At 38.5% G+C, this 20375-nt stretch overlaps 1 protein-coding gene across 2 annotated transcripts in view; it reads right to left on the bottom strand.

Moving 5' to 3' along the window:
* Positions 1-450: 450 nt before the first annotated feature.
* unkl (unk like zinc finger) overlaps positions 451-20375 on the bottom strand; it is a 44782-nt gene continuing 24857 nt past the window's right edge. Inside the window, exons 4-16 of one of the 2 annotated variants that reach the window (XM_022666669.2) lie at positions 19482-19615; positions 19200-19335; positions 17642-17759; positions 17445-17529; positions 16121-16287; positions 14451-14639; positions 11180-11242; positions 9722-9890; positions 8100-8192; positions 6775-7002; positions 4825-5021; positions 2947-3204; positions 451-2077 (exon numbers count right to left, since the gene is read on the bottom strand). In XM_022666669.2, the coding sequence (XP_022522390.2) occupies positions 1922-2077; positions 2947-3204; positions 4825-5021; positions 6775-7002; positions 8100-8192; positions 9722-9890; positions 11180-11242; positions 14451-14639; positions 16121-16287; positions 17445-17529; positions 17642-17759; positions 19200-19335; positions 19482-19615 (1993 nt within the window). In that variant the 3' untranslated portion in view covers positions 451-1921. The remainder of the gene's footprint in view (positions 2078-2946; positions 3205-4824; positions 5022-6774; positions 7003-8099; positions 8193-9721; positions 9891-11179; positions 11243-14450; positions 14640-16120; positions 16288-17444; positions 17530-17641; positions 17760-19199; positions 19336-19481; positions 19616-20375) is intronic. The other variant, XM_022666670.2, reaches the window with a different exon arrangement.

Raw genomic sequence — 20375 nt, 5'->3', positions numbered from 1 at the left:
TACAAAAAAAAAAAAACAGAACGAAAAAAAAAGAGGATGGATTTGTTTGTTTCTTTTTTTTTTAAATCTGTAAACACTACAGAAGAAGAAGAGCACTACGATTTCAAACGACGTAAAAACTTAAAGAAAGAAAAAAAAGCCAGTTTTCGCTAATTTTTACCGTAAATCAAAGAAATACACACATTTATTTCCTGATTATTTTGATTTCGATTATTCCTAAACGTTAACGTTTAAATCAAATCAATCGAAAGACGATTCAACATGTCTAGAAGATGCATGTCTGTGAAGCTGCACCCAAAAAGCACCATTCATTGCTCATGGAGACGCGAGGAACGGGGACAGAAGAAGACCTAAGCTTAGTGTCAGAGCCCAGGCACTGACAAAAAATTCAATATATATATATATATATATATATATATATATATATATATATATATATATATATATATATATATATTTAAATATATATATATATATATATTTAAAGAGAGAAAGAGAATAATATAGAAGAAAAAACGAACACTCTCGCGCAGAATTGGGCCAGTTTACGCTTAAATAGCTCAAATATGTGAAATACGTGAAATATCTCAAATATCTCGCTCCCGACATGAAAATTTGAGCGAGTTTAATGAGAAATACATACTTTTCCAAGTTTTTTAACCTTTTTTTTTGTTTGTTTGTTTGATTTTCTTTTTATCGCACAAGCACTGACTACCTGTGGTTGTGTTTGCACTACAATCCTAAGCTCCTGGTAGATTCACTTATTATTATTATAAGTACTCTATAAGGCGAAGGCACTTGAGAGCGAGTGGCCGAGAATCCGGACACGGTTCTGGCGCAAAAAAAAAAAAAAGAAAAGAAAAAAGAAAAAGAAAAATGTATCCGAAAGGCTAGAAGTCCTAAAAAAAAGACTTCCGAACACGTGTGCTCCATTAACAACAACTACATCATGAATTACTCCATAAATCACTAAGAAGACAGAACTTACTAAATGCCTTAGCATACAGTATGTGCCTTATACTGATATTACAGCTGCTGGTTATGCCTAAAATGCATTCAAAAAGGTTGCACTTATTTAGATTGGAAACAAACCAAAAAAAAAAAAATGAAATAATGAAAGTAACAATGAAAAAAGTAGTAACTACCATTTAGTACTATTTTATACAAAAAACTAACAATATACTATATTATGATTCTTTTTTTAAACAGTAAGAAATATGAAATATTCTACTATGTTCACAGTACACACAAAAAGCTTCATACATTAGCGTATTATCTGGGAGATAACAAATTCTTAAAAACAAAAAAAAAAAAACTACAAAAAGCAGCTTAAAGCATTTAAAGCATTTCTTTTCTAAAATACCCTTTGACAAATTTCCAGGTCAACAAAGTGCTTCTTTTTTTTAAACAAGAAATCAAAAAATCAAATTATCATCATCTTCACACAGCTAAACTAGTAGCAACAATGATGTTTGACTGACGTTTCATCTGCTTCAAAATTAACAGATTAACAGTCAAATAAATTTGATCCAATTAATTTATTAATTTATACATATACGAGTGTCGATACATATTCTTTAAACTTTCTTTCTTTCAGGGGGAATTTTGAATTAATGCTTGATGCAAATAAACAAATTAACGTAAAATGAATTAATAACAATCTAGCTATAGTACAAAAAAAACATGTATTGCATTTAAGTACTTGATTTACTGTATATTCATATAATCAGTCAAACACCATTTATTAGATTCTAATAATAAAACTATCAATTTTTTATCAATCACTATAATATGAAATACTGAAACACATGGAAAAAAAATGCTATGTAGAAACTGTAAGCATTATATGTATTAGTAGTTCTTCAAAGGGCTATAATAATTGTTTTTTTTTTTTTTAAATAGTACCTTTAATAGCTGTACATCACCACTTCAATATTTTCGTCTTACAGTAAGGACATTCTGTTTTACTAGGCGCGCAGTTCTCACAAAGTACGTAATGTTGGCAAGGCTGCAGGACAATGCAACGATCATGCTTTTGGCAAACTATACATTTCTTTGACTGAAGCTGATAAATAACCTGCGATGAGAAAAAAAAAAGAAGAGAAGAAATCATGTCAGTCACGTGTTAAACAGTGAGAACTAGGGATGCACCCAATATCTAGAAACCACAACTTAATTCATTTTGCCTTGTATCCTCTAACATTTATAACTTAAACAAAATATAGCATTCTACATCACTTATCGCACTCAGTATCAGTTTACTCCCTTATCAAAGCTGAACGTTTTTTTACAGCTAAAAGAAATGAGCTGTATATGGTTAGAATAGCAACGTTAGCCGGGCTAATCTGCACACTGCTGATGTAAATGTATGATTAGAACAGTACTGCTGAAATATAGTCATGATCAGAACATCACTGTTGATGTCAATTAAACAATTAGAATAGCATTGCTGAGGTAAATGTATTATTATAGCACTGCTAAAATATAGTCATAATTAGAATATCACTACTGGAATATATTCATGATTAGTAAAGCACAACTGAGGTACATTTACGATTAGAACAGCACTGCTGAGGTAAATGTATGATTAGAATAGCACTGCTCGGGTAAATGTATGACGCTTTAGTATGTTAGTAGTTCTGTCGGGATATAAAAAATGTTCAATGTTCAAATGTTAAATAAATTTCAAGTTTTCAAATGTTCAACTTTTATGTGAAAATCTAACAGAAATTGAGTGTTTTATGTGAGTTGGTAAGTGTGCTGTTCTTACCCCGTCTATAAGGTGGAGGCCTGAGTTTAAGGAGTGTAACTGAGTGTTTATATATATATGAGGAGGTGAAGGTGCTGGTCTTACCCCGTCTATAAGGTGGAGGCCTGAGTTTAAGGAGTGTAATTGAGTGTATATATATATATATATATATGAGGAGGTGAAGGTGCTGTTCTTACCCCGTCTATAAGGTCGAGGTCCGAGCGCAGCTGGCTCTGGATGGAGTGGAGTTTGGACAGTGGGAGCTGGTCCAGGTCTCCGTAGCTGCGCAGGAGAGGCATGTTGGGCGAGCGGCACAGCACGTCGAAGTCGCTCTGCAGCTCCTTCAGTTTGCGCTCGGTGTCCTCACGCTTCTGCTCCGCCAGCTGCCGCTCCGCCTCCGCCGACTTCACCTGCTCCTTCGTCTCCTGAGCATCTTTCTGCCACGCCTCGCACGCCTTCAGCAAACAGCCACAACAGAGCACGGTTAGTACAGTTTACAAACTAGAGAGATATATAATGTGCAGGCGGCACGGTGGCTTAGGCCCAATCCCATTTTAGCACTTGGCCCTAGCCCTTACCCCCACCTCTCACCGAAGTATTGGGGTGCTTGTTTGCACTTCATATAGAGATTTTTATAGAGGGGTATGAGAATCAATGGTAAGAAACCCACAAATGTAAATATTTTCCTTAAAAGTTAAAAGTGACGATTAGCACTATAATACAAGAGTTTAATGTGTAGTTTTAATGTTTTATGGCCAAATTCTTCATAACAAGCATAAAGAAAAAAGAAGATAGTAGCTAGTAGTTTGTGTCAGTAGCTTTCTAGCTAGCTAACTTTTCAGTTCCACCTTAAAAATGGTGCAACAGGCAGCAGGGGCTGCAGTATTTAGGGTGGAACGAAAAAGTAAAATAAAATTAAAGCTAATCAAAGCTAATTTCAGCTCCCCGTCACAGAGAAATGAAGAAATAGACAATTGTAATTCATTTCTGCACCATCTCCCCCCCTTTCTGAACACATATAACACAATAAAGCCCTAAAGTTAACTAGCTAACCTGCAGCAGCTACATTACTGAACTTTACTGAGCGCTCCTGATGACGTGTCATGTGCTTGAAGGGTCGTCCCAATTCTTAGGGTGGAGGATTTCACCCCTTCCCCTTATAACTTCCAACTTCCAAGATGAGGGGTTATACTCAAAAACAAGGGGTAGGGGTAAGTGGTAAGGCCAAGGGTTAAAATGGGATTGGGCCATAGTGGTTAGCATGTTCGCCTCCCAGCGCTGGGGTCTTGGGTTCAAATCTCTATCTGAGCGGAGTTTCCATGTTAACCCCCGTGTCTGTGTGGGTTTCATCCAGGGACTCTGGTTTCCTCCCACAGTCCAAAAAACAAGGAGATCAGGTAAATTGCCCAGAAAAATGTATCTATTTAGTCTAAATTGATTTGTATATTTATGTATAGGTAAGTGTATTGTATATAATTGTGTGAATGCATAAAAAATGTATGTATGACCGTGTGCCCATATATGGATTGGTGCTCTGTCCTCCAAGTGGACGGTTGTTTTCGGTTGAGAGTACGCTGTGCGCTATTGGCTGCCACTTCTCACCGATGTTTAGATGAGTGCCGAGTATAAATGGTTGTGTGTAAAAACCCGTAAGTTGTAAAGCATCCTTGGGTTTCTGGTAGGGGCGTAACGATACGTGTATTCTTTCCGAACTGTCACGGTACGATGGTTCGCCTAAACGCATGCAGTTTATAGGAGACTTGTGGAACCAATTAATATTACGCGGAACTAATGTGCACAGGAGTGTTGCACCCGTTGCTGTGCCTGTCGCTTTCCAGTGTGATCGCAGGGTTAGGCGCTCGTTCTGTCTCTCTCTTTCGCTCTCATTTGTGCTGTCTTTCCCTCACAGCTAGCTTAGCATTACAGAAAAACAAGCTAAAATGTGCTACTTAGAAGAAGTTCTACTGCATAAATACACCAAGAATAAACTCAGAAATCCTGAAGCTTAAAGGCAGAGGATAAAATTCAGCTATAAACCTGATTTAGTCTGGAATAATTTGAGCTCCAGTTCTGACCTGTTTGACCTGGTGCCAGGCGTCCTCCCACTGCTTGATCTTCCGCTTGGCCTCGTCCAGTTCCCGCAGGAGGCGGCCCAGGTCAGCGCTGCTGGAGCCGACCATGCTGGAGCTGAGGCTGCTGAATACGGGAGACGGGCTGGGCGAGAGGCTGCCGCTCACAAAATCCCAAATACTTCCTGTACCGCCGTTCAAACCTGCCGAACACAAGAAGAATGAACAGGAGAAGTTCAAACCAACTAGAGCTGCATGATATAAAAAAAAAAATTACACTGCAAACGTTCTTTTTTGACGATATATATCACAATATTAAACAATGCACAGCCCATGGCGTCACCAGCCCCACCCCCAGCTGCGTGCTGTCTCGCCTCCGGACCAATCAAGAGCTGAGTCAGCGCAGAGCTCAACTCAAAACTTGAGGAAAACAGCAATACAACAGTAATCAGCCCTTTAATCAGGCATTTAAATGACTTTTTAAAATGTAAATTAGGCCGTTTTCTGGGATTAAAAGCGTGAATTCAGCTGTAACTGGAAATATCTGCACTGCAAAACTGTGCTGGACTGAGGTGCACAGCTTTCAACACATGCTCACGTTTACAAGCACGTGCCCAACCATGTGGATGGGGACCATGCGGTTACCTCGTGTTTACTCCTCTCCCTCCCCCTCGCGCATCTCAGGCAGCCTGTCACTCACACGGACACAGAGACAGCGCTGTGTATCTACTGTACTTCTTGTATCAAGAATCAAAACATTGCAACATGACGTCTTTTATTTAATTGCCTTAAGTGATATTGCACGTCCTGCGATGTGACTACTGAGCATGCGGACATCACGATGACAATGATTAAACGATATATCATGCAGCCCTAAAAACAACCATTAGGATGTTCACCATAACCAACATGCAGCTCAGAGCCTGGGCTTCTAAACAATGTTTTGAATCACTGCTTCTGATTTGCACTCGATTTATGAGCCGATTCACTATAAGCGTTTTTCCACCAGGTTTTAGTACCTAATGTTTAACCGGTTCGGCGCATTTCCGACAACAAATGTAGGTTCCGGAATTAGGAACGTTTGTTCACAGCGGGAACCGAGGATTACCTGGTTCTTCAGCTCAAACAGCTCATCTGTGGGTGTGTCTATTTGTACAGGAGCACCTCCACTGTGGAGCGCCCTCTGTTGGTGACAAATTGTGTGATGTTTTAAAGGTTCCACTACAACTGGTGGAAACATGGGCTGGTTCTCGAAAATGCACCACAGTTCTCAAAAGCGTCCAAACACCACACAGATCACATGATAATTTACCAAATATCAGCTGATTTTACAGTTTAAATGTCTTTGTTCCTTGGTTAGTTTGACTATCCATGTTTAATTATCCAAAATTATGTCTGAAACCAAAAATATCCTTACAAGCAATGTGAATATTTAATTACTAACTCCATTACTAATTATTCTATTAATATTTAGTGCAGTGGTAATGGTAATGGCAACAGGTAATGGTTCAATCAGGATAATTCACTCATTTTTCATTAAAAAAAACTTTTATTAAAAGGTTTCACTCTTATTTCACTATTACTTTTGAAAGACCAACATATAAAACACGATAGTTTTACACATCATTAAAACATTTAGTTTTTAGGTTTTGTTTTTTTTTGCAGGGGGTGGTTGTAAATATGTGAGATGAACCATTTTCATATTATACGTTGCAATAATTAAGGCAAGCAGAAGAAGTTTCATACTGAAAACTATTTTTCCTAGATTTTCAAACTTTAAAATGCGTCAATTTGATCTGTAATGTAACAGGAGAGTTAAATGCTTTGTCTTTCTGCTGCTTTTAAGTGATTAAGTGAATCGATTTTCTGGTTAGGAGGTCCTCAGAGACAGCTCACAGACTCACAGTTAACTATTAAGGAAATTCGATAAGCGTTATTGTGTGAGGTCTTTCCTACCTAGAGAGTTCTGGGTGGACGTGGGCGTCCCCAGAAGGCCGTGCTCTGATTTGACGGCCTGGCTCTGGCTCTGCTGAGGGGCCATTCCGCTCAGCAGGGACTGGGATAAGGACTGGGACAGGGAGCTGAGGGGGGAGGCGGACAGAGAGGAGGACGAATGCAGAGAGGAGGATCGAGCCAGAGAACCGGGAATGTTAACCGGAGCAGAACCGCCTAGTAACCTCTGACCTGCACAGAAAAGAAGATACCAAATTAATCACATTTATTTAAATCAACAAGTCAAACTGTGTCAAACGTAGGGATGGACTGAACATTTATATTTATCGATGAAATGTGATTGGAGACAGATGGATAGATGGATGTGCGGCAACTGGGGAAGGATGGATGAATGGTGTTTGAAGAGGGATAGATGGACTGTGACTGAAGAAATGAAGAGATGGATGGATTGCAATTAGAAGAAGAGATGGATGGATAAATAGACAGCAATTAAAGGAAGAGATGATGGATGTATGAAAGGCAACAGGAGATGAATGGATGGATGGATGGATGGATAGATAGATTGTGATTGAAGATGGATAGATGAATGGAATGCAATTGGAGAAAGGGATGGATGGATGGATGGCTTGCGAATGGAGAAAGGGATGAATGGATTGTAATTAGAGGAATATTGATTGCGATTGGAGGAAGGGATGGAAGGATGAAAAGCAACTGAAATAGGATGGATGTGTGGAAGGCAATTGGAGAGGGATAAATGGATGGATGGATGGATGGATGTACAGTGATTGGAGAGGGTTGGATGGATGGAAGGCAACTGCATAGGGATGGATGGAAGGCGGTTGGAATTGGATGGATGGATGGATGAAAGGCAACTGGCGATGAATCGTTAGATGAGACTGGGGATGGAAGGATAAATGGAAGGCAATTGGAGATAGATGGATAGATTGCGATTGGAGAGGGATGGGTTGGAGGAATATCGTGGAGGGACGGATTGGAAAGGGATGGATGGATTGCTATTGGAGAGGGATGGGTTGGAGGGACAGATTGGAGGGATGGATGAAGGGGTAGACTGAAGGGTAGATGGATTGATGAATGGATAAATAACGATTAGAGGAAGGGATGATGGATGGAGGGATAGACTGAAGTGATAGATTGAGAGACTAGTTTGGAAGGATAGATGGAGGGATAGAAAATGCTTCATTAATCCTGAAGGGAATTTAGAAATTTAGTTTTGTATTTGTAGGTGAAAATCCTGTGAGATAAACTACGTTGTAGTTAAACTACTACAAGTTTACTGACATTCTTAGAACTGTAAAAATTCTGCTTACTTGTTAAACCAAGGCCATTATTGTCTTGGTCTTCTAGCTCTTTATCAAGAGAGGCAACATTGATGTCACTGAAATTCAGGTCGAGTGCAGACCCTGAGCAGAGAGACGCAGGAAAAACATAACATAACACAGCTGTAGAGTTCAGACCATATAAAAATAATGCAATCAAGCATTTCCAGGAATAATAACTTGGACACGGACACGTACAGAAGTAGTGTGTAATGCATATATATATATATATATATATATATATATATATATATATATATATATATATATATATATATATATATATATATATATATATATATATATATATATATAATATAATATAATATGACCACTTCTGACCCCAACCTTTACATCTGAACTAATAATTACAAATTAATACTGTGTTTCTGAAGATCAATACAGTATTGGAAAACAAAAAAATAAATATAATACGAAATCAATAAGTGCTACAGTTGAGTCGATGTCCTTTAAGCATTGTTAATATCTGATGATATATATATATAAATATATACATGTGTATATACAGCCATGGAAAAAAAAATAAGAGCACTTAAAAATGATGAGTTTCTTTGATTTTACCAAATTGAAAACCTCTGCAATATAATCAAGAGGAAGATGGATGATCACAAACCATCAAACCACCAAACTGAACTGCTTGAATTTTTGCATCAGGATTAAAGCAGCATAAAGTTATCCAAAAGCAGTGTGTAAGACTGGTGGAGGAGAACATGATGCCAAGATGCATGAAAAAAACTGTGATTAAAAATCAGGGTTTATTCCACCAGATATTGATGATTCCTGAACTCTTAAAACTTTATGAATATGAAATTTTTTTTTGCATTATTTGAGGTCTGAAATCTTTTTTTGTTATTTCAGTCATTTCTCATTTTCCGCAAATAAATGCTCTAAATGACAATATTTGTATTGGGAATTTGGGAGAAATGTTGTCTGTAGTTTATAGAATAAAACAACAATGTTCATTTTATTCAAACATAAACCTATAAATAGCAAAAATCAATACATTTTTTTATCTGTATTTTCCAGCAAAATATCTCAATACAATATAAAATTAATTTTTTCTTACACCCCTACTGCACATGTATTAGCACCAGCATGTAACGTCTGCATCATTTAAGGTGGAATGCAACAATTACAACTGTCAGAAACGGTCTAATAATAATGAAACTTATTTTTCTACTTTAAATAAGATAGAAAAGCAGATTCTAACAACTTCAACGCTTAAAGTTAAATAATCTCATATGCAGAGTCTGGCAGATAAACGCAGGAAAAAGCAGCTTGGTACCTACCCCCCCCCCCCCCCAGCACAGTGCTGACTCACTGTCTGCCACAGCTCTTCCACAGCGTCTGTGCACTCGCCGGCTGCTAATCTGCTGCTAAAGCCTTAGCCAAGCTAACACACACACACTTATACACACCCACTTCCACACACACACACACACACCCAGCATGCCCCCCTAACACACTGCCCCTCAGACCAGCCCAAGCCTGGAAGCGTCTCCCCGCTTCAGGCTGGATATTTCACACTGGGAGGGACCCACACAGAGAGAAGAAGGGGTGAGGGAGGAGTCAGAGCCGGGAGCATCACTTACCGATCACCGACTCCACCGTATTGCTCCCTGGGTAGAACGGGGTTGCCTTGGCGTTCATGGTGGATAAGGTGGTGGGTGAGGAGCTGTCAGAGCCGATGCTGGAAGCCAAACTGGAGGTGATGCTCGACGTGATGCTGGACGCCAGCGGGTTCACCACAGAGAACTCCCTCTGCAGAGAGACATTAATAACAGCTGATTTTCCTGAAAAAAGCTCCTCAAATCACAGGCAAGACTGCAGGACAAGCATTCATAATACACACTGCTCAAAATATCAGATATCAGAATATAAAAATAACAGTTGTTTTGTCTAGCCTCAAATATGTTAATAGTTTTGGTACCTTAAGGAGCATCTTTCTCTCAGATAAAGTTAATAATATATCTTTGTTAAAGAAAAAAACTTGTCATTCTCAGGGACCGAAAAAGTCTTAAAGTCTTATTTTTCATGTTTAACTGTTATAGTAGGATAGAGTTCAGTTTGTTAAGGCTCTAATTGTTCTATTATTTTGTACATGACTGTTCCTGTATTTTTTATTATTTATTTTATTATGTTGCACATTGCTGTTTTAATAGTGCACACTGCTGCTACCAAAAAAGCCACTAGATGGCATTACATATATATCTTAATAAAATTATTTTAATTTGACCATAAGTGTCTAATGTGGTGTATTACAGATCACTTGTATCACTTTGCATCACTTATATCAAGCCCACCTTTTGAAATAAGATATTGTAAATTTGATTAATCAAACTAATGACTGACCATAGACTAATCTAAAACTGGCATAGACCTCTCTGCTGAAAAAAAAGAAAAAAAAATCGAGAATCGAATCAAATCGTGACCCTAAAATCAGAAAAAAAAAAAAGAAAAACTGTAAATAAACATTACAATGATACAATAAAATTTGGTGGATTATATTAATCACATAAATCATATAAATATTTAACAAACATTTATGAAAAAATGCTTTCAAAATGTGCAGCACTATTAGCTTTTATCAATTTTTTACCACAAATGCAATGAATGCATTTGTCTGTTTGTTCTACCTCAGTTCTTTAGAGTTACCAGCCTCAGAATCCACAAGTTAAGAGCTCCCCAAATAAGAGCATCTAAATGCTTCTTCGCAGAGTATTTCGGTTTGTTTAACACTTTTAAGTTTCTTTATAGTCAAAAATAAAATAAATAAAAACACTGAATTAAAAGATCTAAAATTAGAATGGGATCACCATGTTTAGATCCAAAAAGTGCAGGGTCAGCTACATGCTACAGTACCCCTGGGGTAGAAAGGGTTCAGAATCTTATCCAAGGGCCCAACAGTGGGAACCTATTAAGAACCCAGGGTATCAAACCCATAATTATAACCTAAACTAGAGCTCTAACCACTGAGCCAGCCCCGCCCTCGTCTGAATCTAGAGCTGCTGTCTGTATCGTGTAGATAAAGATGGATTATAAATATTTACCTGCTTATCTTGGTCCATTAACTTCTGATTGTTTTCTCCACACTGGCCTTTCAGGTTCTTTGCCTGGAATCATAATCAGACAGCATATACCATCACATGACCTCATGCCGTTACAGGATCCCTTCTGTTAACTCTGTGCCATTACCTAATGGAAAAGACTAAGGATACGTTCTCACTGCAGGTAAAAGTGGCCCAAATCTGATTTTCTGATCAATTCCGAAATTATATTTAGGCTGTTCACACTTTTAATCTTTTTAATGTGACCCATATCTGACATCTGTCTGAAAGCATGGTGCTTTATTAGTGACACACATGCGCAATTGAGCAATGCTTCACGTCAAGTTTCACTTTAATCCAGAATAATCAATCAAAATCTTAAAAGCTATGAATTTATAAGTTCAGTCTGTAGCTGAAATTGTGCAGGCTAGAATGGCCAAAGTTCCAATTATTTTCTGTTTATTCCCTATTGTTATGCTAATTACCTACAGTTTGTCTAGTACACACAAAATGTATTTACTAAACTACAGCAAAAGTATCAGGTGAGACATGTACAGACATTTCACGCATGTCTGAACACTGTCTGTATGCATTGTGCTTTGTAAGTGATAGAGCAGTGCTTCACGTTAAGTTTCACTTTAATCCACAATCATAATTTAAAATATCAAGAGCTATAAATGAGTTCAGACAGTAGCTGAGTTTATCACATTCCAGTTCTGAAATTGTGCAGTCTAGAATGGCTAAAGCTCCAATTATTTTTGTATACCCCCTATTGTTATGCTCATTACCTACAGTGTGTCTATACAAAAGCCCGTATACTGGACTACAGGGACTGTATCAGGTGAAACGTACAGAATTTACACACATATCTGAACACTGTCTGTATGCATTGTGCTTTTTAAGTGATAGAGCAGTGCTTCACGTTAAGTTTCACTTTAATCCAGGATAATAAATCAAAATCTTTAGAGCTATGAATGAGTTCAGACAGTAGCTGAGATTATCACTGAAAAATTCACTCCAGCCCGCTGAAATAGACATGTTATTTAGCTCCGTTCAGGTTTTTATTATTTTATTATCCTTTGACGCAGCAGTAGTGATCTGTAGATGTGTTCTGACAATTTATTAGGAACACCGCGTAGCTGCGACACGAGTCTTCTATTAATATTATTGTCAGAAAAGCATCAGTCAAATTATTTAGGCAGAGTCGCAAAGCCACAAATCAAATATGCATGGGAAATTCAGATTCAATGTGTTGTTTTTTTTTGTATGTAAAAGATCGGATTCAGGTCACATTTACCTGCTGTGTGAATGTAACCTAAAATAGGCTAATGAGGAAATTAGCTTGAATTAAATTAGGATGAAACCTCACTGTATTATCAGTGATAAAACACTAATAAAATCCAGATGTGCTAAACCTTATTCTCATATATAGTCTTATACACAGATTCAGGCACACCTGGTCAAATGTCATTTTATTTTTTTATTATATTCAATGAATAAATTCAAAATAAAGACAAAAGTATCCTGCTTTTGTTGGAGTAACTGTATCCAGTGTCCAGATAAGATCTTCTGCTAGGTTGTTAAGCTTTGATGTGAGGATTTGATTGCATTCATTTGGATTTAACTTTAAGTGCAAATTAGGTTAAAAGGTGTTGGGTGCCCAAACATTTGCATAAGACTCTGTATATATTAAAACATTAGTTATAGTGTTTATAATCTTTATATAAATTATTGATTTATGAAATACACCGACATGCCAAAAGTCATGGGACAGCATTATGTAAACTGATCATGAAGTGTTACCTCACGGTACGGCTTGGGAACAACCATACCTGTATAAGTTGTGAGGTGCTATCTTGTGAGTGAGGCTGACTGAACACTGGCTAGCCTGCTCATAGTAATGTGATTATGGAATAGGGGATTATGGGAGTTGGAGTGAGGTCTAATAGTGAGTGCAGATGGATGAGACGTTCCACTTCTGAAATTTTGCGGGTATTTAACAGAATGGATAGAATGGCTAAAGCTACAATTATTTTTCGTAAAGAAACCGATCTCTTAATCCCCTGCAAAGCACTTAATCCCTATTGTTTTGCTAATTATCTACAGGAAAAAGAGCAGACAAAACGAGCAATTAATAAATCTACTGTATTTTTTTGGAGTATAAAGCACACCGGATTATAAGGCGCATTAAGGGAGACTAGTAAGCAACATGGGTGTCTCCATGTTTTCATTCTAATACAGCAGGTCTCGCCACTGGGTGGTGGTGGGTGGTAACTAACTAAAGTTAAGTTAAGTAAAGTTAAGCTAAGTAAATGTTTAAAAAGTCAAACAAGTGCTAATTGTTAATCTACACAGATTTCTCTCCTGAAAACCGTTTATTTGGGTGAGTAAAGCACTTCTATTTATAATACAGTAAGCTTGGATTTACAGATTTCCACTAAGGCTAGGTGCAGCAGCATTAGCTACCGGTGCAGGAGTAAACAGGAGGTAACGGCATGGCCTCCATCCACATGGTTGGGCACGTGCTTGTAAATGCACCTGTGGAAAGCTGTCCAGCACAGTTTTGCACAGATATTTCCAGTTACAGCTGAATTTACCCTTTAAAAAGAAATGTAAATGCCTGATTACTGTTGTTTTGCTGGTTTATTCAGGTTTTGAGTGCTGGTGACGTCATGTGCCCTGCATTGTTTAATATCATGATATATATTGTCAGAAAAAGAACATATGCTGTGTAAAAAAAAAAGCCCTAGAATTAGCTCTGAAAATCAGAAATCACATATCTATAATCTATATTCAATGCAGGAGACCCCGTCTACATATTCCACAGCTCAGTGCAGTGCTCCTAACCTTACATTGGACGTGGCAAAAGTCACGGGACATCATACTAGGAACTATAAGCACTATAGTCATGATATCTGGCATGTCAGTGTATAAAGAACACTGGGTATTGGAAGGTCAGTCAATGATGTGTACAGTACAACAGACAATAAATCCATTCTGCATAAATATAAAGCTCCGTTCTTGGACCCACACACAAACACACACACACACACACACACAAATGGGAAATAACATATAAGCAAGCAAATAAACACATACATAAATCAATAAAACAGTAATTAAGTGAATGAGCAGCAAATAAGTGAAGAACCAGAACTGAAAGAGAACAGAAGGCCGTGCAGCGCGAGTCCCGCCCTGCACAGGCTCGCCTGCGGTTCTGGAGGAAAAAAGGCCCGTTCAGAAAGTTCGGAAAGAGAAGCGAGTCGTGGAGTACCTGATCCTCGCGCTCAAAGCCCGGAGCTTTGGGATAGTTAGACGTCGGAGAGGAAACACTGGACGTGGTGGACTCTGAACATAAGCTACCGTTAGTAAAGCTTTTGGGCCTGCCGATGGGTCCAATTGGGGACAATGAACTGGTGCTTCCTGAGCTGGGCGTTACAGTCAGACTATTAGAGCATGACACCTGAAGGAGAGAAGCACAAAGGAGCTTAAAGGAGGGCTGGATAGTTGATCTTTATATAGGCTTTTGACTGTTGACTGTCTTCACTTGTTAATGGGAGTGCTGGCTGTGCTTTGGGATCTCAATCAGATTAGTCATTGATTTTTTTATCATAATTTATATGAACTGTTACGATTATAAGGTTTGAGCAACTCTCCTCTTTTTAAACACAGACAAACAAAATGAACTGCAAATTAAACCAACAGAAACACAACTTGATTGAACCAAACACTGTTAAAATAATAAGAAAATAAGCTTTTTTAGAGAGTTTCCTGCTTTAGCACACCTACTATTTACCTACATTTACATTCATTGCATTTATCTGACGCTCTTTTCCAGAGCGACTTACATGGTTATATCTATTATAGAGTTGAGCCAATGTAGTGTTTGGAGTCTTGCTCAAGGACTCTTATTGGTGTAAAGCAGCATTCAGTCACCCAGACCTGGAATTGAACCCCAATCTACCACATGATGTGAAAGCTCACTGGAATACAGTGGTGTTATCAACTACTTTTGTTAATGGTTTATTAATTAGCTGAGTCGGATCCTGAAGTGTGCCAAGGCAGGGAACCCTAATGCTGAAATTAAAATATGCGTACAGTGGTAGAACAACCATAGATAGACATATATATATATGAAGTACATAGACGCTAAACTGGCCGTGCATTGGCTGTAGGCAAGAACCTTACAGCACTTTATGATTCCCTCTGTGGATTTCATTTTCCAGCAGGATTTGGCACTCTGCCCACACTGCCAAAAGTAACTATTGGTCTTATATATAATATTAAAATTTTCTGAGACACTAAATCTTTGGGTTCTCATTGGCTGTAAGTCATAATCATCAACAATCAAAGAAATAAAGGCTTAAAATAGATCACTCTGCGTTTAATACATCTATATAATATATAGTATCTCATTTTGAATTGGATTACTGAAATAATACACATTAATACATATTAAAACTACATGTGTTTATTATTGATAAGAAGACTATAAGACTATTGCTAATAATTACTGTATTTCTTGAGGACTACTGTTTGTGTATATATATATATATATATATATATATATATATATATATATATATATATATATATATATATATATATATATATATATATATATAGCCATTCTACTAGTACTAATACATCTAACATGCCATTGTTTAAGAAACATTATTATGCTATTTAACCAGAAAAAGCAGAAAGTATTTGTTAACAGGCCAGTCTTGCCTGGACCAATATGGTGGACGCATGTATGCACAGACCACAACAGCCAATCCAGCGTCTGCATTCTCTCTCTGTATATCTATGGTAGGAACCCACACAGTTATTCTACTGTAAATGTGAATTCAGTAAACTGGTTTAGTGCTGAGACAGTGTGAAGCATGCTCCCGGAGTGCGGCGGGTGTGTGTGTGTGTGTGTGCTGGTACTGGTGAACATACGTTAGCCGATTGGCCGTTGTTGCTGGCGCTGCTGGTGATGGAATTGGTGGTGGCGCTCCACTCGCTGACCGGACACTCGGGGTACTGCTGGGAGCCCAGCTTGACCTGAGAGCCCGACTGCATGGCTGTGAGCAGAGTGCTCATGGTCTCTTCTGTAGAAGGAATTCCTGAAAACACACAAAATCTATAAGGCTACGTTCACATTAGAACAAGCCACATTAGCTCAAATCCGAATTTTTGCACAGATCAGATTAGCCTATCTTGACGGTTCACATTCACTGTAAAAGTAAGTGATCTGTATCTGTGTGCAATGTGAACGAATCTGTCCCTTAAACACCTCACAAGTGCACATTGAAACGTGTATATAAACAGATTTAGCATGTTCACACCGCCATTAAAAATATCTGAACTGAGCCAGCAAAAAAAAAAAAAAAATCAGATTTGAGTCACTTCAGCCTGGTAATGTGAAAGCAGCCTAGTTTAAAAACTCCTGTAGGGATCTAACGGTAAACAAATGTCACTATTTGGTGTGCACGGTTATATAGAGAATACATGGTAACTAATCCTCCTGAATTTATCTGACTCCACTCTCAGCTCAAATTTGAAAAATGCTGAAAAATGGGAGGGGTAGTTTGGGAGGGGCACTGGGTGATGTATGGGTTTAGGGCTTAACATTATTGTAAGTGTCTGCGTACCCAATTAGACAGAAGCACCAGCTCAGAACCTGATATTAATATATGGCCACATGTGCAATACATTTGAATCATTGATTTGAATTTGCACTCGATTAGTGAACCAATTCTCTCATACTGCTTTTCCACCAAAAAAAAGTTCCGTTCGGGCTTATAAGAACCGTGAAGCTTTTCAGCACCAGTTTTAGTAGAACAGTCAGCGCATAGCACAGCAGCCTTGAAAACGGGTTCTGCTCAAGAACCTAGTATTTTTCGGTTTCCGTTGCGAACACACTTTTTTTGGTGGTGGAAGTGCGGCAAACGGTTCAAAAATCACACGGTGCATGTTTTACGTCAGTTACATCAGTGAGTCGACCCTACACTCAACCCATGGCTCTTTCTAAACATGTTGAGGCATTTTTGAGCTATTAAGTTGAGAAGGCGTGTGTGATTATTTGTGTGTGATATTTGTATAAATATGTGATGACGAACGGGTTAAAGTAACTATTTTAATAAACAGATTATTGTACCTTTTTAATGACGTATTAATGAATGTAATGAAATACTTCTTAAGTATCAGTATACAATGCAACACTACCAGCAAAGTCTATCTGTTTTTGTTTGTAGTAAACACTATAATTTACAATACTTACTTTCTACATGTGCAAAAGCACAGAATGGCCCCCGTGGACAGTATCCAGTCTGCCTCATGTCGTTGCATTTTGTAGATTTGTAAATCTGTGAACAGAAATAAGCTCTGTTATATCAAACCCTCTGATTAAAGTTATGTCAGTTATATGTAGAGATATTCCTGCACAGGTTATAAACACACTGATCAGGTTCTCCTCACCTCCGGGTGGAACTGCTGCTCGGTGCGGGAGTGGCAGTACTGACAGCTATCCCCGCTCTCACACTTCGACGGCTCGCCCCACTCGTCACCGTGCTTTACACTCGGACACGGGGTCGACCTGCCGCACAGCACAGGGGCTCACAACAATCAAACACATATATATATATATATATATATATATATACAGTACCAGGCAAAAGTCTGAACACACTTCACAACTTTACAACACAACTGATGCTCTCAAACACATTAAGAGACAGGAAATTCAAATAATTAACTCTTGATGAGTTCAGCACAGCTGTTACCTGAAAGCCTGAATTCCAGGTGACTCTACCTCATAAAGCTTTTCAGCCTAGATGTGCAAATTATGTAAAATATAAAACAGTCTCGTTTGTTTAACACTTTCCTATTTACAATAAAAAATCATATGTTTTCTTCATAGTTTGGATGACTCTAGAATTAATCTACAATGCAGAACAATAAATTAAATATAAATAATAATAAAATTGAGACAAACTGAGGCTCAAAGTGGTCCAGCAGGCTAAGCACTATGACTGGGAGACTGGTTCGAATCCCGGTCATGTAGCTTGCCATCAGCTCTGTTCTTGCTCTCTCTGGGTGGGTACAGTAGATGGCGCTCTTTCCCCTCAACACTTCTAGGGTGATGTGGATCAGCACAAGGCTGCGTCTGTGAGCTGATGTATCAGAACCGAGTTGCTGTGCTTTCCTCCGAGCGTTAGCGCTGTAATGCTACTCGGCAAAGAGGTTCAAAAAGAAGCGGTGACTGACTTCACATGTATCAGAGGAGGCATGTGTTAGTCTTCAACCTCCTGGTGTGTTTTAGGTCATCACTAGTGATAAGGGGAGTCCTAATGAGTGGGTTGGATAACTGGCCTTGTAAATTGGGAAGAAAATGGGATAAAAATTATAAAAAAAAATAAAAAAAATAAATTTAAGATGTGTCCAAAATTTTGCCTGGTACTGTATGTATTACAGCTAACTATATTATAGTTGTAAATTATAAAATACTTGAAACAAGTGAATTTAGACTTAAATTCCTGACTTTATCTGAATTATTTGAATAAGTTAACTGGTGACTTTTTGTGCTTATTTTGATTCTAAGTTAAAATAAGATAGTTTCAAAAGATAATTTCACTGTAATATAATTAAGCACAATGTAAAACTAATAATAGTGTGTGTGTGTGTGTGTATTTATTTTTTTAAACTTTGTTGTAACCTAAAGCTGGCATTTAGTCTTTTTCTTACATTAACATTTTAAAGTTTAGTGTTTTTCTAGCTAAACTAGATAAACTAGTTAGTTTTTTAGTCATTCCTATGTGTAGTAAAGCCATTTTGGATTGTACTGGTGTGATAACAGAAGAAGACGTCCAGCTGGATCACAGTTTATCAGTTTTATAAGTTTTTTTTTTTTATGTTTCAACATTAAAATCCTTTTAATGATGTTCATTCATCATCCACTCCTTAAATATCACGACATTAAATCGTGGCAGTGACACCAGCCGCTGATTCTCTCTGTGCCGCAGCCTCCTGGTCCTACCTGTACTTGAATTTTCGGGGATTTCTTCTTCTATCTCGGCTGTTGTGGTAATGGGGGCAGGCGTAGCCTTGTCTGCATAGGCGCGGGGGCTTGGTGCATTGCTCTGTTTTGTAGTTGGCCAGAACAAAATTAGTATCTGTAGAGAGAGAGAGAGAGAGATGGAAGAGAGGGAGGGAGATAAAAAATGAAAGATCTGTGTTCACACTGATTGATGCACTGATTCACTCATACACATGCACGGTGGTCTGAGCTCTTGTGATCTGAGGGGTTACTGGGGCTCACCCTGCCAGCGGGGGTCCTCGATCAGGGTCTTCTCGATCATGGCCTGGCTGGCCAGGACTCCGGGCTGCAGGTCCGGGATGCCCTCTCCGGAGCCCAGCTGTCCGTTCTGCAGGGCCTCCTGGGCCTGGATCTCTCTGTGGAGAGGATTACACAAGTTAGAGCAGCTCTGGGAGCTTCAGCAGCTCGAAGCTGGAGATGCGAGACCCTCAAACGGGGGATGCGGCAGCGATTTCCACATGCCAGTTGCTAGGCAACAGGAGAGAGCGCATATTTCTTGTGTCCTGATATTTTCTGTTACTCAACCCGAGCGTCTCGTTCACTGCAAATCTCAGCAACCAACAGAAGCTGCGAGTCAGAATTGCATGAAGAACTGCAACGGTTAGCTCAGAGATGGAGGTTACGTATTTATTTAAATGAACTAGATGGCCAAAAGTAATTGGACACTAGGGTTGGGCGATATGGCCCTAAAATAATATCATGATATTTTATGGCAGGGGTGTCCAAACTGCGGCCCGTTTCCTTTTTTGGAGCGGCCCGCGAGGTATTTTAGAAATAGAATGAAAGTTGGCCCGCTGTTAAGCAGGTTTTTATAATGTGAGATTCAAAGTTTGAACTCTAGGTGTCAGAAACGGGCCAAAGAGTCTAAAAGCGGAGAGGGTGCGCATTTCTAGCGCAGAAAAACGGACCAAAGAGTCTAAAAGCGGAGAGAGTGCGCATTTCTAGCACAGAAAAACGGGGCAAAAGAGTTTAAAAGCGGAGAGAGTGCGCATTTCTAGCGCAGAAAAACGGGCCAAAGAGTCTAAAAGTTGGCGTAATTAAGGAGTTTAATATTAAGAGACATCATGAAATTAAACATCAATTTGAAAAATCTTAGTTTACACAACACTGTCAAAG

The sequence above is a fragment of the Astyanax mexicanus genome, chromosome 3, assembly GCF_023375975.1.
Source record: "Astyanax mexicanus isolate ESR-SI-001 chromosome 3, AstMex3_surface, whole genome shotgun sequence".
NCBI lineage: Eukaryota > Metazoa > Chordata > Actinopteri > Characiformes > Acestrorhamphidae > Astyanax > Astyanax mexicanus.
This window is presented reverse-complemented; position numbering and strand designations above follow the sequence as displayed.